This window comes from Cyprinus carpio, chromosome A20, assembly GCF_018340385.1.
Source record: "Cyprinus carpio isolate SPL01 chromosome A20, ASM1834038v1, whole genome shotgun sequence".
NCBI classification, from domain to species: Eukaryota; Metazoa; Chordata; class Actinopteri; order Cypriniformes; family Cyprinidae; genus Cyprinus; species Cyprinus carpio.
Genome location: NC_056591.1, coordinates 15300667 through 15323862, shown reverse-complemented (window position 1 = coordinate 15323862; position 23196 = coordinate 15300667). Strand labels below are relative to the sequence as shown.

General features: G+C 37.0%; 1 protein-coding gene across 1 annotated transcript; it reads right to left on the bottom strand.

Moving 5' to 3' along the window:
- Positions 1 to 8761: 8761 nt before the first annotated feature.
- Positions 8762 to 16864, bottom strand: LOC109112204 (delta-like protein 4). The gene is made up of 11 exons (XM_042777779.1): positions 16107 to 16864; positions 15711 to 15971; positions 15362 to 15419; positions 14461 to 14724; positions 12955 to 13015; positions 12546 to 12676; positions 12147 to 12316; positions 11481 to 11700; positions 10630 to 11350; positions 10042 to 10150; positions 8762 to 9766 (listed from the first exon to the last, which is right to left on the bottom strand). Exons 1-11 carry the CDS (start codon positions 16158 to 16160, stop codon positions 9761 to 9763), a joined length of 2055 nt encoding a protein of 684 aa, XP_042633713.1. The 5' UTR covers positions 16161 to 16864; the 3' UTR covers positions 8762 to 9760.
- Between the last annotated feature and the right edge of the window lie 6332 nt (positions 16865 to 23196).

The window sequence follows — 23196 nt, the reverse complement described above, 5'->3', positions numbered from 1 at the left end:
TATCACAGGGATGCTGGAGTGCAACTCAGCATATCAGAGCCATATAATATATAATATAATATAATATAATATAATATAATATAATATAATATAATATAATATAATATAATAAATAATATAATAAAGAAATCAAGATGCTATTACAAAGCATGTCCATGAATTCCAAATTTTATTTAAATGCAGTAGCCGCGTCAAATATTAAATGCATTTTTTTCTCGTTACCAGAAAACATAACATCCTTCAGACATCCCCATTCAGTTTTATCTTATCATGACTGCTGAGACAGATTAGTTTCTTCCTAAAGATCTTTTAAGCTATGGCATCGGCTTGTATTTTAGATCTCCTTTGTCTGTAATCTCTATCTGTAATAGTGTGACAAATTTCTGACCTTTCAGAATCAGTACAGAAACATCTTGATAATTTTTCATACATTTCTAATCTTTCTACAAACCTGACATCCAGTGCCACATTCTTAGCAGGTTCAACCATATGTGTTCATCTCTCTCTTGATTACATTTCATGATCTTGTTTACATATTATGATAAAGTTAAGGTCATCAGTTCCTTAAGTTCAGAAAGTACTCTGAGTGCATGTTGTTTGTCCTTAGAATTGCGTAATGTTCTTAGCCAAACAAATATTAATGTACTAACCTGTTTTCTGTCTGGAAGATTCAGAGCCTTGTTAAATTAATGTTTTTGCGTATTATATATATATGGCCAGTCTCAGAATAACAACATGACAGCATCATCAAACTATTAAGAAATACAGGCAGGGCAGACTTGTGATTTCAGTAGCGTCACAGTTCTTTTGTCAACCCTGCTTGAGATTTACGTCTTAGGTTGACAAGTTTTATCAGGCCAGTTTCTAAGCCATTAGTCTACTGGTGACTCATTTAATATTCACTCTAATTTCAAAAGAAAGGATGGGCTATATTTTATTTTTATTACATGTTATTTCCTTTTTGCAAGATTGTTTGTAATATTTTCCAGATAAATGAATCAGTGAATTTCAAAACAATTAGATCAGGGGAATTTTTTTTATTTGCTGTTTTTGCTGTTATTTTTTTTTTCTTATAAAATGTTCAAATTAGTTCAATTTCAGTCGATAAACGAAACACCCATCTGCCCCTGGCCACCCCTGGACTGTTCCTTGTAGTATAGCTTAGGCTCTTCTTTGGTTAAGATAAGATTATCTATAAATAGAGGTATTAGCTGGCATCATAAGATACAAGCACATGTAAGCTCCTTAAAAGTCTGCATGATGCACAAGCCTTTCTCTGCCTATAGCTCAGGCAGACGGGGGAGCTCCAGTGACCAGACCTTTCACGGGACTGCCTGTTTACTTTCTCCAGCACAGTAACCTTAGGCACGGACACGCTAGACCCCTGCTGACCTAACATGAATGACAGAATGGAAAGAGGGTCGTGTGAATAGCATTTGTTGTACTTGCTGTTTCTTTTCAGCCGCTTCTAACAAATTTCTAAATCCATACTTTTTTTGGCTGTTGCTCAAATTCCTGAAAGAATTTATTAGCATAACTGATTGAATGTTTATCTTAATTGACATAATTCTACTATAATTAATGTCATTTTACAAAGCTCATTATTTAAAAAATGTATGACAGATCTTCATGCTAGTTACACTGGCTCATGTAGGTGTGACGTTATGTTGATGATCAGTTGACAGTGTTGGGAAGGTTACTTTGGAAATGTAATGGGTTACAGATTACAAGTTACCCTATACCAAAAATGACAAAGTATTTTAAGAGCAAATGATCGCACCGGCGCCTCCAAGGGTGCTACTGTTCAGCTTCCACACTCCGCACAAACACGTGAACTGCGCACTGTTTTCTAGGTTAACATTAGATTGATCTGCCATGTAAAGTTGCTGCTACTAACATATTTCAGATGATAAGTCATATTTGTGGTCGATGAATGTTAGGTGAGTATGTCCTGTCCGATGTACTATATTACCACATAGACCAGCCGTAATGATTTGTCCATCACGGACTGCGTGATTTCGCTACTTCATGTGGAATTTTGTATTTCTGCTAGCGACTAATACAATTTTGGTAATATGCATATAAACTGCCTTTTAATTAGCAGAGTAGAATAATCATGGCTGATAGTAAGACATGCAAACATAAAAGAAAACCAAACTGGATGTGAGAACAGCTTTATATTCAGGATCCTTATCGTCAAATGTTTCTAAAATGTTTATATTCTGAGGTAGATTGATGGCAACAACCATTTTAGGATAATTTAGATTTGGTCTTAGTGACATATAGTCCTCTTCACTAGTCTGAACGTTTCACAGATTTAGCTGCTAATTTTAGTGCTAAAACGCTTTGTGAAATTTAGAACAAAAATGTAGGAGTCCTAAATTTAGGACTGACACGCCCATTATTTTTAAGGTTTTCTCCAAAATCGGCAAGTTATGAGCTACTTTTAACCTTAAGATGTTTTGTGAATACGGGTCCTGTAGTCTTGTAGTCTTGCAAAACTTTAACAATTAGTATCCTCAATTCCCAAACAATTTAACACTCATTAAAAGGAATGTTAATGCGACACAGTGGTAAACATGCCTCTGTCCCAACTTTTTTGGAGTGTGTTGAAGCCATCAAAATTTGTCTATATTTACAAAATAATTTGGCCAGTGAAAACATTGAAAATTAATTTTTCTTTGTATTTTAGTCAATTAAATAAAGGTGAAAGAGAATGAACAAATAACATATTCTTGATTGTATGGCATTTCACAAAATGCAGCTTTTCTGGAATTTGGGTTGTAATTACTGTCAGACTTTTAAAATTAATTAAGATTATAATAAATTAATTTTAAAGCACAGCCACCACAAAATCAGACTTACTTTGAGATCATTCTGAGGTTAAATATAGATGTAAAATCATCAGCTATTAAACTATCAATATAGTTTAATAGCTATAATAGTGTTTTTGAAATCAGGGCCCATATGTATAAAACTTCTCAGAAATGCTCTTAAGAATAGACTTAAGCTTTGACTCATAAAATTCTTAGTTACAATTAGGACTTTTCTAAGAGTAGGAAACTTTTATAAAGAAGCTATAAGCAACTTTTAGTAAAGTCTAAGATTGATTCTTAAGTGTTGCCTGAGGTGACACTTAAGTGTTGCAAACTAAGGACTACAATGATGTCAGCCCAAAATGGCCACCCTCAACCTCTGAAACAGCCAATAGTGAGCCTGCTCATTTAATGTAACTACAATAAAATCATTTAAATAAGACACTGAAATATTTTAGTATTTAAATGTGTTTTTAAAAAATGCTTTGCATTGTGCAAAATTATCACAAATAGTTAGTGATGCTTTGAAATTGTTTTCTATTGGACTACTGTATACAGTTAGAGCACTGATGTGAACATGAGTTTCATCAATGGCTCCAACAACTCCAGTAAAAACCCACAATTCTCATAAAAGTGGCTTGTTTTGCAGCATGGCTTGACGGTCAGTTGGGAAGTCAGAGAACTGCCCTATAGTATTGGCCAAAAGTGATGCCAGGTGTTAAAGTTTTTTTGTGAGCATATTGCAAAGTTGCATAGAATCAGTTGTTTTATTTGTGATAATGCAATGAAACATTCCAATGCGGTCATAATTTTTTGCCATGCTGTCATACAAAAAAATTACGGAAACATGCAAAAACAAGAGAGGACCAACAAAATATTAATAACTGATTATGTTGCCATGTCAGTGTTGCCAATTTAGTGATTTTGTCACTAGATTTACTGACTTCCTTGCCCCTTTTGAGATTTTTTCAAAAGCCTAGCAACAAAATAAATTTATTGGACAAACGTTATCTAGATTCCAAGACTTGTCCACTGATCTATATTTATATTTATATAGATCATAGAGCTCGCCATTATGACATAATCTAGTAACATTCAGCAACTATTTTAGCTACTTTCAGCTGAAAGCAGTTGACAACACTCAGTCTGTGTTTTTTTCCCCTTATATTTTGATGGTTATATATATATAAAAGCCCTCCATATATCATTTTTGGCCACTGTTGTGTTTGGTGGGATTAGTGCCACAATATTTAAGACCCTTCTTATTATGTCATCACCAGTGCTGCATTTTTCCAATTTTACAGCCAAAAAAATTGAATTACTACTTTCATTTCTGCAGTTAGAGCATTGATTTGTAAAGTGGAACAAGTTATAACATTTCTTACTTGGTCAGTTACAAAAATAATTGACTATCTTGAAGATCATGTTTGTATACAGAAATATGGATTTTGGATCAACAGGTAGATTAGTTGTGTTTAATATCTTCATATAAACCATATTGTGGAGTATGCTGTATATGTCATATCTTGGGCGGGATCGGGAAAGTCTGTGGGAAGATGGCTGGAGTCACTGATTCCTCCGGGATTTTTCCTCCCCGCCTGGTGTTTTTGCTGCCAACAATGTCTGGCAGTTCGCACGTTAGAGCTCCTAACTAGGTAAGGAGACCTCTCCAGCTCTCTTAAGTAATTTAGGAGCTGAGACCTAGTCTTAACACTAACCTTTATGAATCACTCTTATTCTTAAGTCTAGGAATAAGAGTAAAATTACGGCATTCTTAGAATATTGACACACTTATGTACACACCTAAACCTAAACTCTTACCAGCTTTATACATAAGCACCCATGGCCATACATAATTCACAAAAGCCCGTATTCACAAAACATCTTAAGGCTTAAAGTAGCTCATAACTTGCCGATTTAGGAGAAAATGTCAATCCTAAATTTAGGACTCTTAACTTTTGCTTTAAGATTATTTTACAAAGCGTTTTAGCTCTAAAACTAGCTCCTAAATCTGTGAAACGTTAGGAGTAGTGAAGAGGTCTCCTAAGTCACTAAGATCGAACCACAAACTATCCAAAAATGGCTGTTCCCGGCAATCTGCCTAGGAATGTAAACATTTTAGAAACATCTGATGATAATGACTTTTTGAAAAGGTATCGCCTTTGGTTTTGGAGGTTATCCCAACTCTAAATTTTCCTTTGATTATATCCTAGTTTTCATTAACCAGTTGGGCAAGAAGTAACAGCTGTTTTTTTTTTATTTTATTTTTTTTATGTTTGCATCTATTACTATCAGCCATGATTATCCTACTCTGTTAATTAAAAGGCTGTTTATATGCATATACACTAATTGTTTACGAAAAGCATACATGTAAGAGGCTGACAATTATATGAACATATACTGTTTTACTTAGTAACAGCTTAATGGATGGGAGAGGAGGTCGGAGGGGACGACGTTCTGAGTCTGACGAGGACGCCGGCTCTCTTTCCTCTTTTCCGGCGGCGTTTTTAAATTTTTATTTGAATGTGGCAACATTTTTATTTTTAAACCTTTATATATGGCAACATCTGCTCTACAATATTTCTATGAATAAATCTCTGACAGAGACCCCTTCCCCATCAGCCAACAACCTTACACAAACCAAATCAACGAGGTTAACCCCGCCCTTACTCTTAGCTTAAGACTTCTCTCTATTCCTTAGTAACTTGACTTCTCTAAATTTAGGACTATTTAAGATTATTAAAAAGTTTTAGCTCTCAGCAGCTTTGTGAATAGTTTTAGGCGAAAACAACTATCAAAAAACTTTAACTTCTTTTCATAAATACATAAATAACTGATTTCATTACACATTTTTCTCAGTAACTGTAACTGATTACAATTACTGTACATGTATTTTGTAATTAAATTACGTAATTCCATTACAGGTACTACTAGTTACTCCCCATCACTACCAGTTGAACTGGTTTCAGCTAGTCAGAAACATACCACTGTCAAATGTAAAAACAAAACCAAAAATATAAACAAACAAAACAACAACAACACATGTACAGTATGTCCTATTATAAACAAACAAAACAACAACAACACATGTACAGTATGTCCTATAGAGACTGGGCATGCCATAGGGTGGAGACCAAGAAATATGCACCCAAAATAAACAAACCCAGAAAACCTAAGAGAAAGTACATTCCCATGCCCCATGCACATATAGTGCACTTAAACATTCATCCTGCCATACATGATAAAATGCAGGGAATGTTTCAGACATGTTGATGTGTTTCATAAATGTTTTTTTAATTGGTTCACTGATAGATGAGAATGTTTGATAATTATATATTTATTGTGATCACTTTTTAAATATTTGATCACTTTTTAAAGCATTTTTTATTCTTTTTTATTATTATTTTTAATAATAGTTGTCTTAAAGGGGCAGTTCAAATGTCATAATTTACTCAACATTATCTACCTTATAACTGTATTACTTTATTCTGTGGAGCACAATATAACATAATAACAAAACAAACACACACACACACACACACACACACACACACACACACACACACACACACACACACACACACACACACACACACATATATATATATATATATATATATATATATATATATATATATATCATATTTAAAGATTATTTTGAAGAACGTTCCAATTATTGCTGTCCAAGACAAGACTGAATCCCTTTGACTTTTATTGTATGGACATAAAACAGAACTACAGAATATCTTTTTTTTATGTTCCTCAGAAGAAAAAGTCAGACAGGCTTAAAATGACTCAAATAATGAGAGCAAATAATGACAGAATTGCCATGTTTTGGTGAACTATCCCATTAATAGATGCAAGTCTGTACATACCTTTTTTGTCACATGGTTAAACATATAAAAGTGAACTTCAAGAACAGTGTGATAAGCAACAGACAACAGAAGGTTTTTTGTTTTAAATGAAAACTTGGACCCTGCGTTTCTGTGCAAACTGCATGGACATTTTAGTGACATCTAGTGTTAGTGGAGGAAAATTGCAGATGGAGGGCCTCTGGGTTTACTGGATCTCTGACTTATGATGGCTGTGTTTTGGACATCATGTGTTTTAAATTGTACATTTTAGTATTGCATTTGAATGCTGCTTTAGGAAGGCATTAATTTGCAATTTCAGGTTCAGAAAAAGTTCATTTGTGTTTACCCGTTTTATTCTTTTGACAGCACATGGCCGACTGTGTCAAAATCTAATGAATGTTTAGCATCCTTCTATCAAGGATGTTTTCACATTCCACAGTCCAGATTTCAAAATACTCTTGAAATGAAATCAATAGTCTTGATTTGATGCCCCCCTCCCCTTTTGTTTGTTATGTGCTCGTTTCCTGAAACTTTGGGGATCCGTACAAATACAGAGAACGGAGAAAGAAGGAGATGCGTGAGAAAAGTGCTTGGCCAGTGCCGGCATGTTCTGCGTTTTTTAATCAGACAGGAAGCAGGAAATGATGTCACTGGGTCACAAACAGGATGCAGTGATTATAACACAATGAGAATGCCTGGCCATGCGATTTAGACCCAGAGGCCAGAGAGCAGCACACATATACACACACACACACACACACACACACACTTGCAGTTGCAGCGGGAGGGGTTCGGGCAACAGGTTGCATTGCGAAAGCTTTAGCGCAAGACTAATTGCTGCGATAACAAGTGTTTAACGCTCAGGCTGCTGACGGAAATTCTTTTGGAACCTTTCCGAAATGTTTATCCCTTCTAAGTGTCCTTTTGACCCAAGCACAGAAGCAAAGACAAGGATGCTTAGATGACACAGATGAACAGGATGTGTGTGTGAAGTGTGTTTGCGTGGCATAGATTTGTTGTCGGTTGTTGATTATGTTGCTGTTTGGAATGGAAAGAAGCTTGAACTTGACCTTCTTGAAAACTATTTCTGGTTTCGTACGTAGTTAAACTCAAAAATGCATCTTCTGCATGGCCCTCTGGTGCCTTGCATGGGGTCTTATAGTGTTGACTTTGGCCAGAGTGATGAATTATTTGGGAAGAACTGATGGAAAGTATGAATGTTGGTGCTGAACATCAAATGAAAGTCTAAATTTTTTTTTTGTTTTTTTCTTTTTCTTTTTTTGATGTATATCAACTACTTAAATTGCAGATCAAGCCTAAGCTGACCTTTGCAATCTTTAGGTGACCCTGTACAGCCTGTGCTGCTCTGGCAGTCTTTCATTAACTGAATTATTTTTTTATTCTGAACGTTGCTTTTTTTCCTGTTTGTTTCATGTTTGGAATACATAATGCCACTGAAACCCATCTGTGGGCACCAAGGCCATGAGCACAGCTGCAGTTGATTCTTTTGTTGGGGTTTTGAGATGTCTCCTTTAGCCCCGAAGGCGAGGCTGAGGCCCTCATAGCTGGAACTCGTTTGCGTCTGTAGATAAGTGTGTGTGTTTTCTTTATGGGTGTTCTGCCGAGCAGCACCATGATGAGCCTGGTGAGAGGGGCGGCATATGCCGCTGTTTTTATGTAAGGGCAAGGTTGCACCCTGGGGCATCTGTTTCGGTTTTCTGAGGAGGGGCCGCTCCTCTTTCGTTTGCGCTCTTCTCCTGTCTTTGTTTCAAAATTTCCAGCTCAAGGGGCCTGTATCCGAGGCAACGGATTTAAATTTCAAGCCAATTTACAACTGGGGAATGGGAATGTGTGTGTGTGTGTGTGTGTTGGGGGGGTTTCTTTTTTTTTCAGGATTGAGGGAAAATAGTTCATGGAGATGTAAAAACAAAACAGCACGTGTAACCTTTTGTAAGAAGGAATACAACTAAAACCTTGTAAAGTATAACTGTTATATGTATGAGCTTGAATGAATTAAATATATATATATATATATATATACACACACACAAACAAATGTGAAATTATCTCTCATTAAGAACAAAAAATTGCTTGAATGAATTAACTTTTTTATTCTTCAGATGTTTGTTTTCTTATAAATATGCATTATATACAAAATAATAGTATAAAACATATAAAGAGCAGTGTGTCATTATTAAATTAACTCTGGAAATAATCACTTTTTAAAAAATTACATTTGGTTCTGTATTCTCAAAACTAATTATAGGCAGTCAGTGGTGAGCAGTCGCTTTGTTTTTCTGTTTCTGTCCATTTCTTGTCTTGTACTCATGGGCCGTGTTGCATAAAAGAAGTCAACTGAACTTCCTCTTGGATCTTGCTGGCACAGTTCTGCATATTACGGTTCTACAAGTTATTTTTCTTTTCTTCTTTTTTTTTCTCCATGTTGATTAAATTCTCACAAAACAATCCAAGAAGACCCTGGGCACAAACATAGCACTCTATTTAATTCTTTTAAGGCTTTTTTGTGAATTTTCAGCTGCTTACAATCTTATTGTAAAGAGGAGAGCAAAAAGTCTTCTTAAATGATTGATGTTAGCAGTGTTTTTCTTCTCAGACATTCATAGTGCCCATCGTTTATTTGTTTGGGTAAGCTGAGCTCTGATTGGTGCTCCCCTCCTCGTTCTTGCATAGCTGGCAATGCTGGTTGAAGGTTTGGAAGTCCCTGGCACCTTCTATTGATTACTTGGCGGATGACATGTCCATGATTACCGCAAAAGGATCTTTTTTTTTTTCCTTTCAAAGAAGTTCCTTTTCCTTTCAGCCCTCGGGGGAAAAACATACCGTAGCAGAATAGTTCAGAAATCATCCAGGACTGTACACGTTTTGTACACAAACACTTCTTCAACATAAAACTAAACTATTGCATTCGATGAGCAGGACTCTGCTCTCTCCAGTTTCTCAAGTTTCTCAGTGCAGCAGTGGACGTCAACATAAACCTCCAGTCTCTAATTATTTTTGTAAACAATCCAGAAAGTGATTCTGCTTCGATTGTGTTTTTGTCTCCTCTCTTCATAGACATCAGCCTGTAATTTATACCTGTGGAAAGAGTAAAAACAGAACAGAGGCTTAGATTGTGCTTTGGAATTGATGCATTGCTCTCAATATGTACAGAAGAATTCAATTTTAAATATAATTTAAGGACTATTTAAGTGGCCTAAACAGCAGATTTATCACTTTTCTCACTATTAACAAGCCTCTGTTCAGTAGGCTAGATTAGTAGACACTGACAGAATGATAAAATGGTGAACATGGCCAGTAGATCCCTGCTTGAAACATGCAGACATATTAAGAAATTAAATGATCCTCCTTACCTCAGTTGCTATGACACATTCACTCCTCTCCTCTGCTATTACAAACACAGACTGGTACATGGAGTCCCTTGGGGAACATATCGTTGATATCCTACACTCTGGCTTTTCCCTGCACACACAAATCACGCTTCATGTTAACACAAAGTAAAAGCACATGGGGCAGCTATTTATTGTGTTGAGATGGTGGGTGAAAGCGTTCAGCTCATTTTTTCACTTTAAAACGTTTTGTTATTTTGCTTTGTTTACAGAGGCTGATCCCTGTAAGTGGAAAAAGTGCTTTTGTTGTGCGGTCCAAATCAATAAAAAAACTTTTAACAGGGTAAAAAGGCTTCTTGCCGTCAATGCCTTTGGGTCTGTGTGTAAAATCCACATTTAAGTGCGTAAATGTGTCTTGCGGTTGCAGATATCGAGGTTTAACTTCTTTTAGCCAGTATTGATGTTCGTATTACGGTCATCAAGCCAGCCCTAAGTGCAAAGGTTAATATACTGCGCAGCACTCTAATGGAGCATGACCTCAGCATAATAAAGCAAATACAATTCATCCAAACACCTCTATTTATCAAAGTGATGTAAAATCCATTTCTTTACCTGTGCATTCTACTCAATGGTATTTTCTCTTCTAAACACTTTTCGTATTTATGACTTTTGTCCTCTTGGGATACGATGTCCTTGAACTCTTTCGATGAATTGTAGTCCAAGTGGCAGTTCTTGTGTATGTAATTTGATTTGTCAGGTGTGCAGTCCACCTCCAGGCTGACCTGCTTATTAGTGTTCTTCAACTGGGAGGTGGGGATCAAGTTGTCTCTTTGTGATTCCGACATGTTGTTCATTGCCTCGCCTCGAGTCCTTTCTCCAGATGCCTGCCTGTGAATGTGGCGCAGGGCAATGACCACCATGCAGAGCAGAACCACAAGAGCCACCAAACCCACGGCCAGAGAAACCGCAGCCCACTGGAAGCGGTCTTGAGCTTTTTCTTTGGTCACCGGAGCGGTGACCGAGTAGTATTCACAGTGGGGTCCAGTGAAGCCGCTGGGGCAGAAGCAGGCGGGCGGGTTCCCTGGGATACCCACGCAGGAGCCGCCGTTGAGACAGGGTCTGGACGAACAGGCGTTGGAAGGCCGGTCGCAATTGCGTCCTTCGTATCCTGGGGTGCAAGAGCAGACGTAGTCGTTGATGCGGTCGTAGCACATGCCACCGTTAGCGCAAGGGTTGTTTGCGCAGTCGTTGATGTTGATCTCGCAGCGCTGGCCAGTGAAGCCTGCTCGACAGCTGCACATGCGAACACCTCCCAGGACCACACACAAGCCATCTGTGGATCAGTGGCACAGGTGTCAGTGATTAATTTTACATAGATATGCATGCACACACACATCTGGATCTCTGCATCCACAAAATTTCTGAATTGAAAGGTTAGAGGCAAAGAAGATATGTTCTCGTACCATTGGCACATGGCAGAGTTGTGCATTTGTCCACTCTTCTCTCACAGTTCAGACCGGTGTAGCCTCTGGGACAGTCACATGCGTAACTGCGCCCGTTGTCTTTCTCGTAGCATCTGCCGCCGTGAAAGCACGGGGAGTCTGCGCAGGTGAGCAGACTGTGTTCACAGTGAGTTCCCTCAAAGCCAGGCAGACAGGTGCAGATGTAACCTTTGTCAAGATCCTACAGTGTGAGAAAGGAAGCAGATGTTTCATAGAGCTATTTACAGAGCCATTTGCATTGTTTTATGTTTGTACAGTAATTTCTGATGTTAAGAAAGAGGCTAATCAAAGGATGCTTGGATCCATTAATAAGGTCATAACATGGCCATTGATTAAACCTTAAGTTTTTCCAAGACACTATTAATGAATAATGTTACATGGAGAGATGATAAAATTGCATTCAATATCAAAGACTGTCATATTTTAGTGATTTTTTTATTAAGTCTATTGTGAAGAGGATTTATTCGTTAGTTCTTATTCCAGTCCAAATTCACATTAAAGTACAAAAATACTAAACTCATTAAATGCATGTGGTTTTAATCAAATTCATTAACTCGGATGAGTCTGAATCTCTCTGTGGCTATTAAAACATGAAGGTTTGGGGCTTTTCATGAAATAATGACTCACCGAGCAAAGACCTCTGTTCTTGCATGGGCTGCTGTCACATTCTCGCACCTCAAGCTCGCAATTGACCCCCGTGTAACCAGGTCGACAGGTGCAGGTGTAACTGCCCTGACCTGTATTCATACATGTGGCTCCGTTCACACATGGCTTGTGATGTGTGCAAAAGTTCAAATCTGTTTTGAAAGAAATTATACAAAATGTTAGTACTAGAAAGGGTAATATTTTTCAGTATCAGTGTGAATCACCTTAAGTTTTTCCATGTTTTAGTCACAGATCTACTTATTCAATATTAAACTAGCAATGAGTTAAAGTGCTGTAAGCTCTATTATTACTATGACCCTGAGGTCAATGAAGAGTGAGACATTTAGTCAGCTACTGTAACTGTAAAGGCTTTACGCTTACCTTGGTCACAGAACAATCCACCCCAGCCTTCTTTACAGTTGCATTGCCATGGTTGCTGACAGGTGCCGTGTTTACAGGCTGGATATTTCCTACACTCTGTGCAAAGTTTACCCTGCCATCCTTCTCTGCACCTGCAATACACAAATATGCCAAAGAAACACTTTAAACATGGTTGTTTTTAAAACCCCACTAAACTAGACATTTGCATAGGTCATTTTCCCATCAAACTGTAGCTGCCAAAATGTATTTAATGAAAAAAGCTCATTAACAATATTACATATTAAGCCTTATCCTGTATGTGGGTCAGAAAATTACAAAAGAGCAAATACTATATAGACATATGCATGTATGCAAAGACAAAGATTAAGAGGAATATTCCACACTTCATACACAGGCTATATATACTTACACACACTCTCCAGGTTTAGAGCAATTGCCATTCGCCTCACTGCATCCCTCCAGACAGATTGCTGCATTAAAAGTAAAAGCTCTTGTTAGTAAAGGATCATGGGTTTACAGTAGTTTATATATAAGGTGATGCATCCCATTTGTTTGAACAGCTTATTTGGTCTGAAATAGCAATTTTGGCTTAGCCAGGTTTGGGCAGAACTACCTGGAATATAGTCCTGAGCTTTAAATGAATAAGTGTGACTGACTCATTCTTTGCATTAAGCTTTGTTGTATCTGAACGAAAAACAGACATGGCAGAAACTGGACTAGACCTCTATTTCGAGATTTGAGTCCATTTTACAATAGGAGCATCCATAATTGCATTGTAGCTTTAAATCATTATCATCTGCTCTTGTAAAAAACTGAAGTTTAGTACTGGTTCATTATCAGCACAGTGCATGGCTATTATCCAATTAAATCTCTTTCACTGCAAGCAATTTTACAGAACCTGTCTGGCGAGGTTACTTGCTTTAGATGAGGGTAATTTACTGTTGCCTGTGTTGAGCTGTCTATGACATAAATTTTGAGCGGGTACACGACCTGCACTGAACTGCTGGTTAGACCACAGCAGATGCTCTATCCCAGTAACGGACAGCTGCCCCTATTGTTGTTTGTAGTCTGTGCGAACCATATTTGCAGCTGCTACGCTGGAGCGCAACAATGGGGGCTACAATTTCGTGGCGCGTGGCGGATAATAATGGCGCGATTAACCCGGCGCGTGCTTGCCATGACGCTCGAGTAGGATTAAATTACCAAGCACGAGCGCTTAGAGTATACACAAACTGTGTCAGCGCCCTGATCAACACCGTGAATTCTCAGAGAAACTACAACAGTACAAAGAAAACGCCTAAAGCAAAACACACAAGACTCAAATGAATACAGTCATACGGTCGGCAAACATACGCTTTCCATTAAACCTGTAACCATCTCAGCACACTGTGTGTACTCCTGCTCGTCACGATTGATCTAGAATTAAGATCTCGAAGGCACATTTATCTTTTACTTGTAAAAAAAAAAGTACAGCCTGCCATAACATCATCGGACTGAACATTGACAAAAATTTACATTAACTATTACATATTAAATATTAGGTTTTTTTTCCTCTTATTAACACTAAATGTTATTTTTCAGTTAATTATAGATTTGCATGTCACAAATTACCTGTATCACAAAAATTATATCTAAAATAACAGATTTAAAAGTGAGTTTAATTGTGCTGGAGGTGACAAAACACATCTCTGGTTGTTCCATTTCTAAAATCTCTTATACAAATTCCTTTTAAAAGGTTGATCCCTGATGGCATAGCTTAAGGTTTGCTGGCAGCACTGTTAACATCACTCAGACATTTTGATTTGTTCCATTGTAAATTAGTGGGACGAGCAAGACACTACGCTCACACCTAAGCAAAGCCTCATTCGTCAAGACAAGACTAGAGTCCAGTGGATTGTGATTTCTGATTGCTTACGTTCTTCACAGTACTCCCCCTTCCAGCCAGGGAGACAGGATAACTGCCCATCTGGATTGCAGGTGTAGTGGCCAAAACGGTCGTCCCTGGGCGTGCATTTTTTGGAACAACTGTCGCCGTAGTAATTTTCATTGCAGATGAACCGGTAAGAATAACTTAGCTCCGTTTGCTTCCCACTTTGAACATCCTGAGACCATTGAGCCCCTACTTCCAACTTTCTTTGGATGGCAAAAAAGCTTATCTGCAAGTCGGGGTTGTTTGTGTCTAGAAAAAAAAAGGAGAAAATTGTGATTAGGCCAATGCTGAATTATTATTTGATGTCTTTTTTTTTTTTCTTTTTTTTTACAGGTTAAAAAGCTTAAATAAGTAGGATAGAGCGTGGCATATTTTTCATTTTACGTTTTTGAAAGAGTCTTAAAAAGAACAAATGCAGACCAACTGTAAGTTCTGGGAAGCTGACACATTTGGAGTAAAACTTATGTTTAAGTTTCCTCTTCCTTTGAGTTAAGCAAAAAATTCCCATGGTATTATCCCATTCTAAAGGGTGGGACAGACAAAGGTGTAAAATACAGGAAAATGCAGTCGGATGGTTTTGGCAAGCACTGTGTATTCTCACCAAAGCCCACTGCGCTTTCCCACGCCAAAAATAAACCAAAGGAAGTTCAATTGTGTTTGAGCATGAGAATGCAAAGGTGTTTGAAGCAATAGGAAAATGTTCAACAAATTTGCAAATTTGAAATGAAACGTTGTCTTAGGATTTGGATACAACTTGCCAAGGTTTAATCAAATATTGGAAACGAAATATATATGTATAAAACTTTCTAATGAAAATACAAGCTTGAAATTCAGTATATGAACAACATCGAAGTGTCGTCCTCTAGTGGATAAAATCGAATCTTACCTACAGGTAGATCCGCGTGAGGGGAGTACCAGGCCTCAATAATCAATGAAAATGAACCCTACAGGAAAGAAAAAAAAATATTTAGGCCTTTAATAACTAAAACACAAGATTAAAACATGGAAGGATGTATAGCCTATAAATAAAAACTAACTGCATTAAAAAACAGAAATTAACAACAGTAATTAAAGTGATACAAATTCTTAATAATGTGGAGTGGATCAAAACTATTAGTCTACACATGTTGAACCTGTATGCATTACAAGCTGTTGCTACCATAAAACTATAATAAAACACAACGCGTTCTGTTTTCAGCTCACATACGATCAAAAGGAGTTGCATTTGAGCTTACCGGCCACCCAAAGTTGAACGGCAGTCGAATCGGTGTGCTGAAAGAGCCACCTCCAGTGATACTGAACGAGTCTGTCCCCAGCACTGGCGTTATGGCACTTCCAAAGATACAGTCACCTGGAGACACTACCACCTGATAGTTTTTTAGGCAAATTCGGAAGAAAGTCCTGCAATCAGGCTTGCATGCATTGCCATTTGCGAGCAAGCCGTTGGAATTTTTGAACTCGTGAAGGTCGAGTTCGAAAACACCAGATCCAAATATCTGAAGGGAAAAATTACATGCATTACTACATTGCACTGCAAACACTGGCTTACCTACAAAAGTGCTCTTGATACTGGAGAGACAGTTGAGAGGAACGGGGTTCTGCTGTCGTTCCACAGGACCTTGGATGTTTACCTGCGTCAAAACGGTCGTGAAAATTGCGATGAGAAAGGTGAGCCAAGCTGCCATGCTTTTCGATTCTCCTGGGCAGCCGCGTCACCCACGATTATATTCCCCGAAAGAGCCTATTCCAGTGAAAAGGGGTGCAATGAAAACAAATGCCGAAGAGTAAAAAGGTATATCCCGCTGCGCGTCCACGCTGCACGGCACTTCAATGTGTGCAAGAGCACGTCAAATTTCCAGGTTATCCAAAAGGTGAAGGTGAAACTAGAAAATCAGCATCCAGTCTTACTCCTCTTCGTCTCTAGATATCCACGGAGCATGTTTAGTATTCCACAGTGAGCACACCGGTGTGTTTATTGTCAATGGTAATGTCTTGTTTTGGTTCTAAACTTTGTGCGTCAGCATTGCGCAGTTGGGTATCCTCGCGCTTCTCGTGTAATTCGTGAATGAAGACTTGTTTCTCACGTCCCGCAGTATTTATACTGGCTTTGTGTCCGCGCTGCTCATTATATAAACTGTCTATCACGAAACGCCGCCCACTTTATATACTCAGCCCCCCTCTCTCGACAACAATGATATCCACATTTAATACCCACCACTACGCGGATGATGACCAATTGAGCGCGAGTGATTATTAACAATCTGCTGACATATTTAAAGCAGGCACGGTTAAACGCTGATCATTTCACAATGTGCAATTTTCCCTTATCCAAAAAAAGAAAAGAAAAAAAAGGTGGACACTTCGCACAACGTCAGCCTATGCGCAGCTTGTTACTTCTCGTTTGTCCCCGTTCCAGTCAATTGCGCGGGTAATTATATCTATCGAAAGCGTGCACGGTCAGTGTAGGGTCATATACCTTACCTGATGTTCCGGCGTAGAGCCTCTTCATGTTTCTAACTCGGGTAGTAGGAAAACGCTGCGTTATAGTGACCCCGAAAACACTATAAAAAATGTAAATATTAAAAAAATAGTTTGACACAATATTTTTTGTATTTTTATTAAAAGAATCAAAGGCTCACTCCAAGTGATGCCTAAATAAGCCCTAATTAAATATATAATGAATGAAATTTCCTCATTTAATTTGATACATGTGCTGCACGCGCTGTCTTTTCAGCCTAAATACAGCGTGCCATTATTGTTGAGTCGCGTGGCCCTTGTTAGAAGCGCGTTTCGAGGGCTTTCATGTGGCTTTCATACGGGCCTCTGGCTGAGATGGGGTGAGATAACAATTCAGCTGTATGATAATGAGTTTTTTTTTTTAGCCAGAACCGCCATAAAACACTTCGTCTTCTTCTGCATTTAACAAGATAATGTAAATGACTCCAGTTTCATTCCGGTTTAGTTTTACTCTATTACCTAAGTGTCTTGGTGGTTTATGAATCATTCATTTTGGATGAGGGTGATGATAGTTGCGACATGTAGGTGTAAGCCTGTATTAGATATAAATAGATATTTAAAATCTTACAGTTAGTTTAAAATCAAACATAGCCTACAATGTATGAGCCCAATAAAAGATGATTTAATATATTAAAACACTCATAATATACAATCTTTGCATATGTAATTTCTAATAGGCTAATAAACTGATTACTTAAAATTAATTGGAAAATTAGAGTGGTTTGCAGGCATTCTCTTTCATAAAGCACTGGATTGTATAGCGTATGAAAGGAAATAGCAATGCAAATTACAGAGAAGTTTAAATTAAGTAAAGTAGCCTATTTCTAGTTTGGTTTCCATATTTTGCCAATGTCCACAGGCGTTTTGATTTTTGATTGGTTGTGCTATTGGACTGTCATGTCGCTTGAGGATTTTCAATTTACCATCTGGTGGTAGACTGAGCGCGCGCATTCTCTGATCGACAGACTGAACCTGTTCATTTTGGATTCTAGCTGGCATCGTTAGTGTGAATAGAGAGGGATTCGGCGCATCCAAGCAGTGCATTAATTGCATTAGAATAATGTGAAATGTTCATTAATTACAGCAAGCCTTGTTTCCATTTGCCAGTGCGCTCTGAACGAGCCAACTTGAGAATTCGAAGGAAACGCCTGATACATGCACAGGTGGCGAAAGTGCATGAAAGAGGGTTTAATTGCTTTGTGGTTAACTGTGACATTTGAGCTCTTTAGGCAAGGCATCATAGTTTCTCTGGCTATCTTGCCAAATTTAGTAGTAAACCTAACTAACAGCTTGAATATCCCATTATCAATTACTTATAATGGTTACAGCTTATAAAATGGGATTCAGTTCAAAACAAGCTAAATATTTCAATAAATATTTAAATCATAGAGCGGCCATACAGCCAGATGTGGTTCATTGATCCCATTAGGTCTGAAGTTGAAGGAGGATATAAATCATATAAATCATCTTATTTGCTAAACTGTATAATTCCCATTTCTTCTATCCTCTGTTATATATATATATGTATATATATATATGATATATATATATATATATATATATATATATATATATATATATATATATATATATATATATATATATATATATATATATATATATATATATATATATATATATAGATATATATATATAGATATATATATATATTATATATGTATATGTAATATTATGTATTTTTGTGATATATTTGTAAATTAATTACCTCACATGCATAAACGTTGATCTAAACCCTTCTACTGACAAACTGTTATACACACATGGGATTCTGTTTATATTAGCTTTTGGTCAATAGGGCAGTTGATAGTTATAGTGGGAAGGGCAGCCATAATAATAAATAATAATAAATATGCCTCACTTCCCATGTTTTACAGGTTGGTGTTTTTATTAAACATTTTATCAAGGCTCTTTTAAAATGGAAATTCTAGTGGATGTTGACACAGACCCTGATTTGTGAAACAGTGTTTGTTGATTTTCTATTATCGGATTCAAATCTCATCTGCTTTTGAATATATGCTGAGACAGCATATTTATCATCTTCTTCTTTTTTTCTGAAGATGATGTATTGAATAGGGTTTGTGAGTCATATTTACACACCTGCCATCCTGATGATGGCCAGAACAAATTAAACAACAAAATGAAAAATAAAGCATGTAGAGAGAGTGAGAGTGAGGGAGAGAAAAAGTGATGGAAAGACATACCCTTTGCATTGATATTTGTCTTATTTCTGAGCTGAATTATTGTTAAAAGCACCATTTATAACAAATTATCCATAGCAGAGACATGTTTGTTTTGGCTTATTGTGATCAATCAATCACTGAGTTTCAGTGGACAAAGCAGTGCATTAGTCCACAATGCCACATGGCATATCAACTCTCATTTGTTTTGCAACTAGTTAAAAAGCAATACAAAACTCAGCATGGTCCAAATCAGCCTGTTTTCATCAAATCATTAAACAGGGTTTGTAGTCTGATAGTATCGTGTTATTTGCACCCAGGAGGTTGTGTAGAAAGCCGGTTTCTGGTTTGATAGCTGTGGAAAACATTACCCGTCTTATCTCCTCTCGTGCCATATGTCTCAAATTAAACAGACACGGTGCAAGCAACAACTGAGCATTTATAGATGTGTTTCATGCATCCACACTGCTGATGTTAGTGCATTGTGCTAAATGTGGAAAATAACCATTCTTTGTCTCTTTTCATGGTAAAAGGGAGATAAGACAGATACAGATTCAAATAACAAGTTGTTTTAATGTTCACTACGAAACAAACCAATAAAGATCTGCACTGATCGCATGATTATGTCTTTTAAAATTGCCAATAATTAAAATAACACATTAAAAGTTTTACATATCTTTAAAAAAAAGTAGAATTAAGAAAATACATAAATGCTGCTGTTAGTAAAAAATAATGAAACTTCCTACCGTAATTACTTTATAGATGGCCATTTGATAACACCATAAAACTGAACTCTTCAACTCATTTATTCAATTATCTGATCCAGAAACTGTAACTGGGTTTGAATGAACTAAAGTCCCAAGAGGACTTTCTGCAGTCCTTAGATCGCCCCTGCGGTGAGCAGAACAGTGGATCACAGAGCATTTTTCCTTCTGTGTCTACACCACTTCCCTCCACTACACTGTTGTCTGGTCTATATACAATATATGTCCTCTTGTTTTGGCTGTGATTAGAGTTCTGATGATTTGTGAGATCACTCTGGTGATCAGCCTGTTCCAAACAAGTGAACCAACTTTTGGAAGTATAATCATTTTCAGCATTTGATGTAGATGTATGAGTTCTTATGGTTTTATATATATATATATATATATATATAGTCTATATATATATATATATATATAATATATATATATACAAACATATATATATATATATATATATATAGTCCTTCTAGATATTTTGTAAAAATCCCAGATCACCAATATCAGGTCAGACTAAACAAACAGAATTTATTTTCTTTTTTTTTTTTGTCAGCAAACTTTATATTTGAGTACAAATTGCTCTCTATTTAAATAAACAAATAAAGAAGGGTTCTTTATACTAAGGTTTATTATGGTTTATGTATGACAGCTACATCTGCTTTGTATCACCACACACAGAAGTTCTCATCATTGTTACTGTAAATCCAGAATTTATCAAACAAACCTGCTTCTTTTGCCGGAGTGACTTATCAACACTTTTTTTATTGCCAGCACTGGAAGTGGAGGCAGATGGCCCTGGTCCACTTGGATTACACCCCTATTAAAAACATGGCAGTTTCACACTCCACGATGCTACATTTGATCTCTGAGCCACAATCTGTCTTGGCCAATCAATATCCAGTCCATCAGTAGTGCTGCACTGAGGGGCTGTATATCAGCAATAAGCCACCTGTTTCACTGATTATAGTTTAGAGCTCTATTTGTTTTAGCTAAGCACCAGCAAATGACTAAAGCAAGACAGCACTCATTGTTAAATATTCCACTGAGGAAGGTTAATTCATCTGAGTTGCTCATATATTTGGCTTCACACCAAATTCAAGCTCTATCAAAATATATTTTTTAAGACTTTGGCCAGTGAATATGGATGCTTCTATTTCTATGGATATAAATGTGAACATAATGAATATAGATAAAAAAAAAATGGACAGTAAACATGATCACAAAGGGCTTTTTGTTACCTATATGAACTGTCTCCCTCAAGCATAGCGATCTATCAGACAGGCTCCGTACAACTTGATGCTGGCGAGCCATTAAGGTCTCTCATAAAAATCTCTAGCACCCACAGATCACCCCACTGAGAAGAGCTTGTCTATCATTCTAAACCTGTTTTGGAACTTTTCTACCATTCTCTCCCACATTATGTTGACACAACAGTATTGTTCCAGTACTGCTCTCATCCATCACAAGAATGCTGTTACTGGCAGTTGTTCTGTTGAAACCACGATCCATGAGTGTATTTCAAGCTGTCACGAGCCATCATATCATGACCTTCTGGAAGAAACCCCATTGAAAAGTACATAAAAATCAAAAATAGATTAAATTGTATATGAAAATCCAGAATAAGTGAACTTCTCAGATGCAGTCAACATCAGTGGCTGTTTTATTTAGCAAAAAGTGGGTGTTTGAATCAGTAAACAATGTATATTAAAAAGAACTCCATCATAGCATAAAAAAACAAAAACAAACAAACAAAAAAAAAAAACATAATTTTTAAGTTAAACTTCCACTTCCATGTCTTCATAATTCAAGTGTATACTACTGCTTAAAAGTTTGGGATTGGCAAGATTGTTAAAAATGTTTTTGTTGCGTTTATTTGCTAAAAATTACAGTAAAAAGCAATTTTGTGAAATATTATTACAATTGTCTGTTTTATATTTTAATATATTTTAAAGTATAATTTATTCCTATGATGGCAAAATCACAGCAGCCATTACTCCAGTCTTCAGTGTCACATGATCATTCAGAGATCAATCAAATATGTTAATTTGGTGCTCATGAAATGTTATTTATCTATTCATTTACTGTGGAAGCCATGATGCATTTCAGAATTCTTTGATGAATAGAAAGTTCAAAAGAACAGCATTTAATTGAAATGGAAATCTTCAGTTATAATGTCTTTACTGTCACTTTTGATCAGTTTAATGAATCATTACTGAACAACAATATTAATGTATTTAAAAAAACAAATCTTACTGACCCAAAACTTTTGAACAATAGTGTACATTCAAATGTCACTTCTCCTGACATGCTTAACCATGCAACATTTATAAGGAAACAATGGAGTTGAATGAGTCTTAAATTTGTGTTCTCTCACCTCCAGAGCAGCAGCTGAACCTGATGCATCCAGCTAGTATGGGGCTAATGACAGAAAGAGACTAGTTCCACTTCCTGACTCAATTATGAGAGAAGACATGTGGTTGAGATACAGAACGTAGATTAGAGAGACCACCTGCAGCCATGTAAGGGGTTTAGAGCATGATGCGAGACTGAATTAAAGCATGCACTAATCTTCCCAGAAAACATACTCTATTAATCAATTACACGCTACATCTTATCATCCACATCTTTGCCTGTGAAACAAAAGTGAAAACCATGTGTTTGATCTACTCTGTGTACTTGTTCACTATGGAAGCCAGATACAGCTAGTGATGTGACTCTTTTTACCTTCAAAACTTTTTCACTGCTGCTAGTGGTAGTAAAGTAAAAAGAATAGTGGTTAAGTATATGGCACCTTGGGAGCATGGCCAAAAGCAACACATGGGGGCACAGTTTCTGCAAAGCCTTTGCTACAATGGGATTAACGTCTGTAGCCCAAGATAATCCCAGTTGTCTCCACACTATCCCACCCTGCAAAACTGGAAGATGAGATAGAGGGTAAATGGTCAGAGAGGGGTAAGATGGTGCCAGAGGGCAACACCGGAGTCATGAGTGATACTCTTAAAGATTTTTTCGTCTACTTTCTTTGTTACCAGGTAGGAGTGGAAGGTTGTACTGGGCAAAGGTCTGAAAACAATTTGGGTAATCTGTTGCATGGGGTGCAAGCCTACTAGCCATCTGTAGACGTGACGTGGTCAGTAATCAGTCAACAAGTGAGATCTACACTGCAGTTAAGCTTTGTACAAGTAAATACACTATCTTGAACTTAACATCCCTTTCAGTCCTGTATCATGTTTACTTTGTTCAGG

Excerpts from the sequence above, each read along its gene's own strand:
- LOC109112204 (XM_042777779.1), bottom strand. The coding sequence starts at position 16,160 with ATGGCAGCTTGGCTCACCTTTCTCATCGCAATTTTCACGACCGTTTTG. Across the intron at positions 14,725-15,361 it reads TCACGCGGATCTACCTGTAG|ACACAAACAACCCCGACTTG; the intron begins GTAAGATTCGAT and ends TTTTTTTTCTAG. Across the intron at positions 11,351-11,480 it reads AACTCTGCCATGTGCCAATG|ATGGCTTGTGTGTGGTCCTG; the intron begins GTACGAGAACAT and ends ACTGATCCACAG.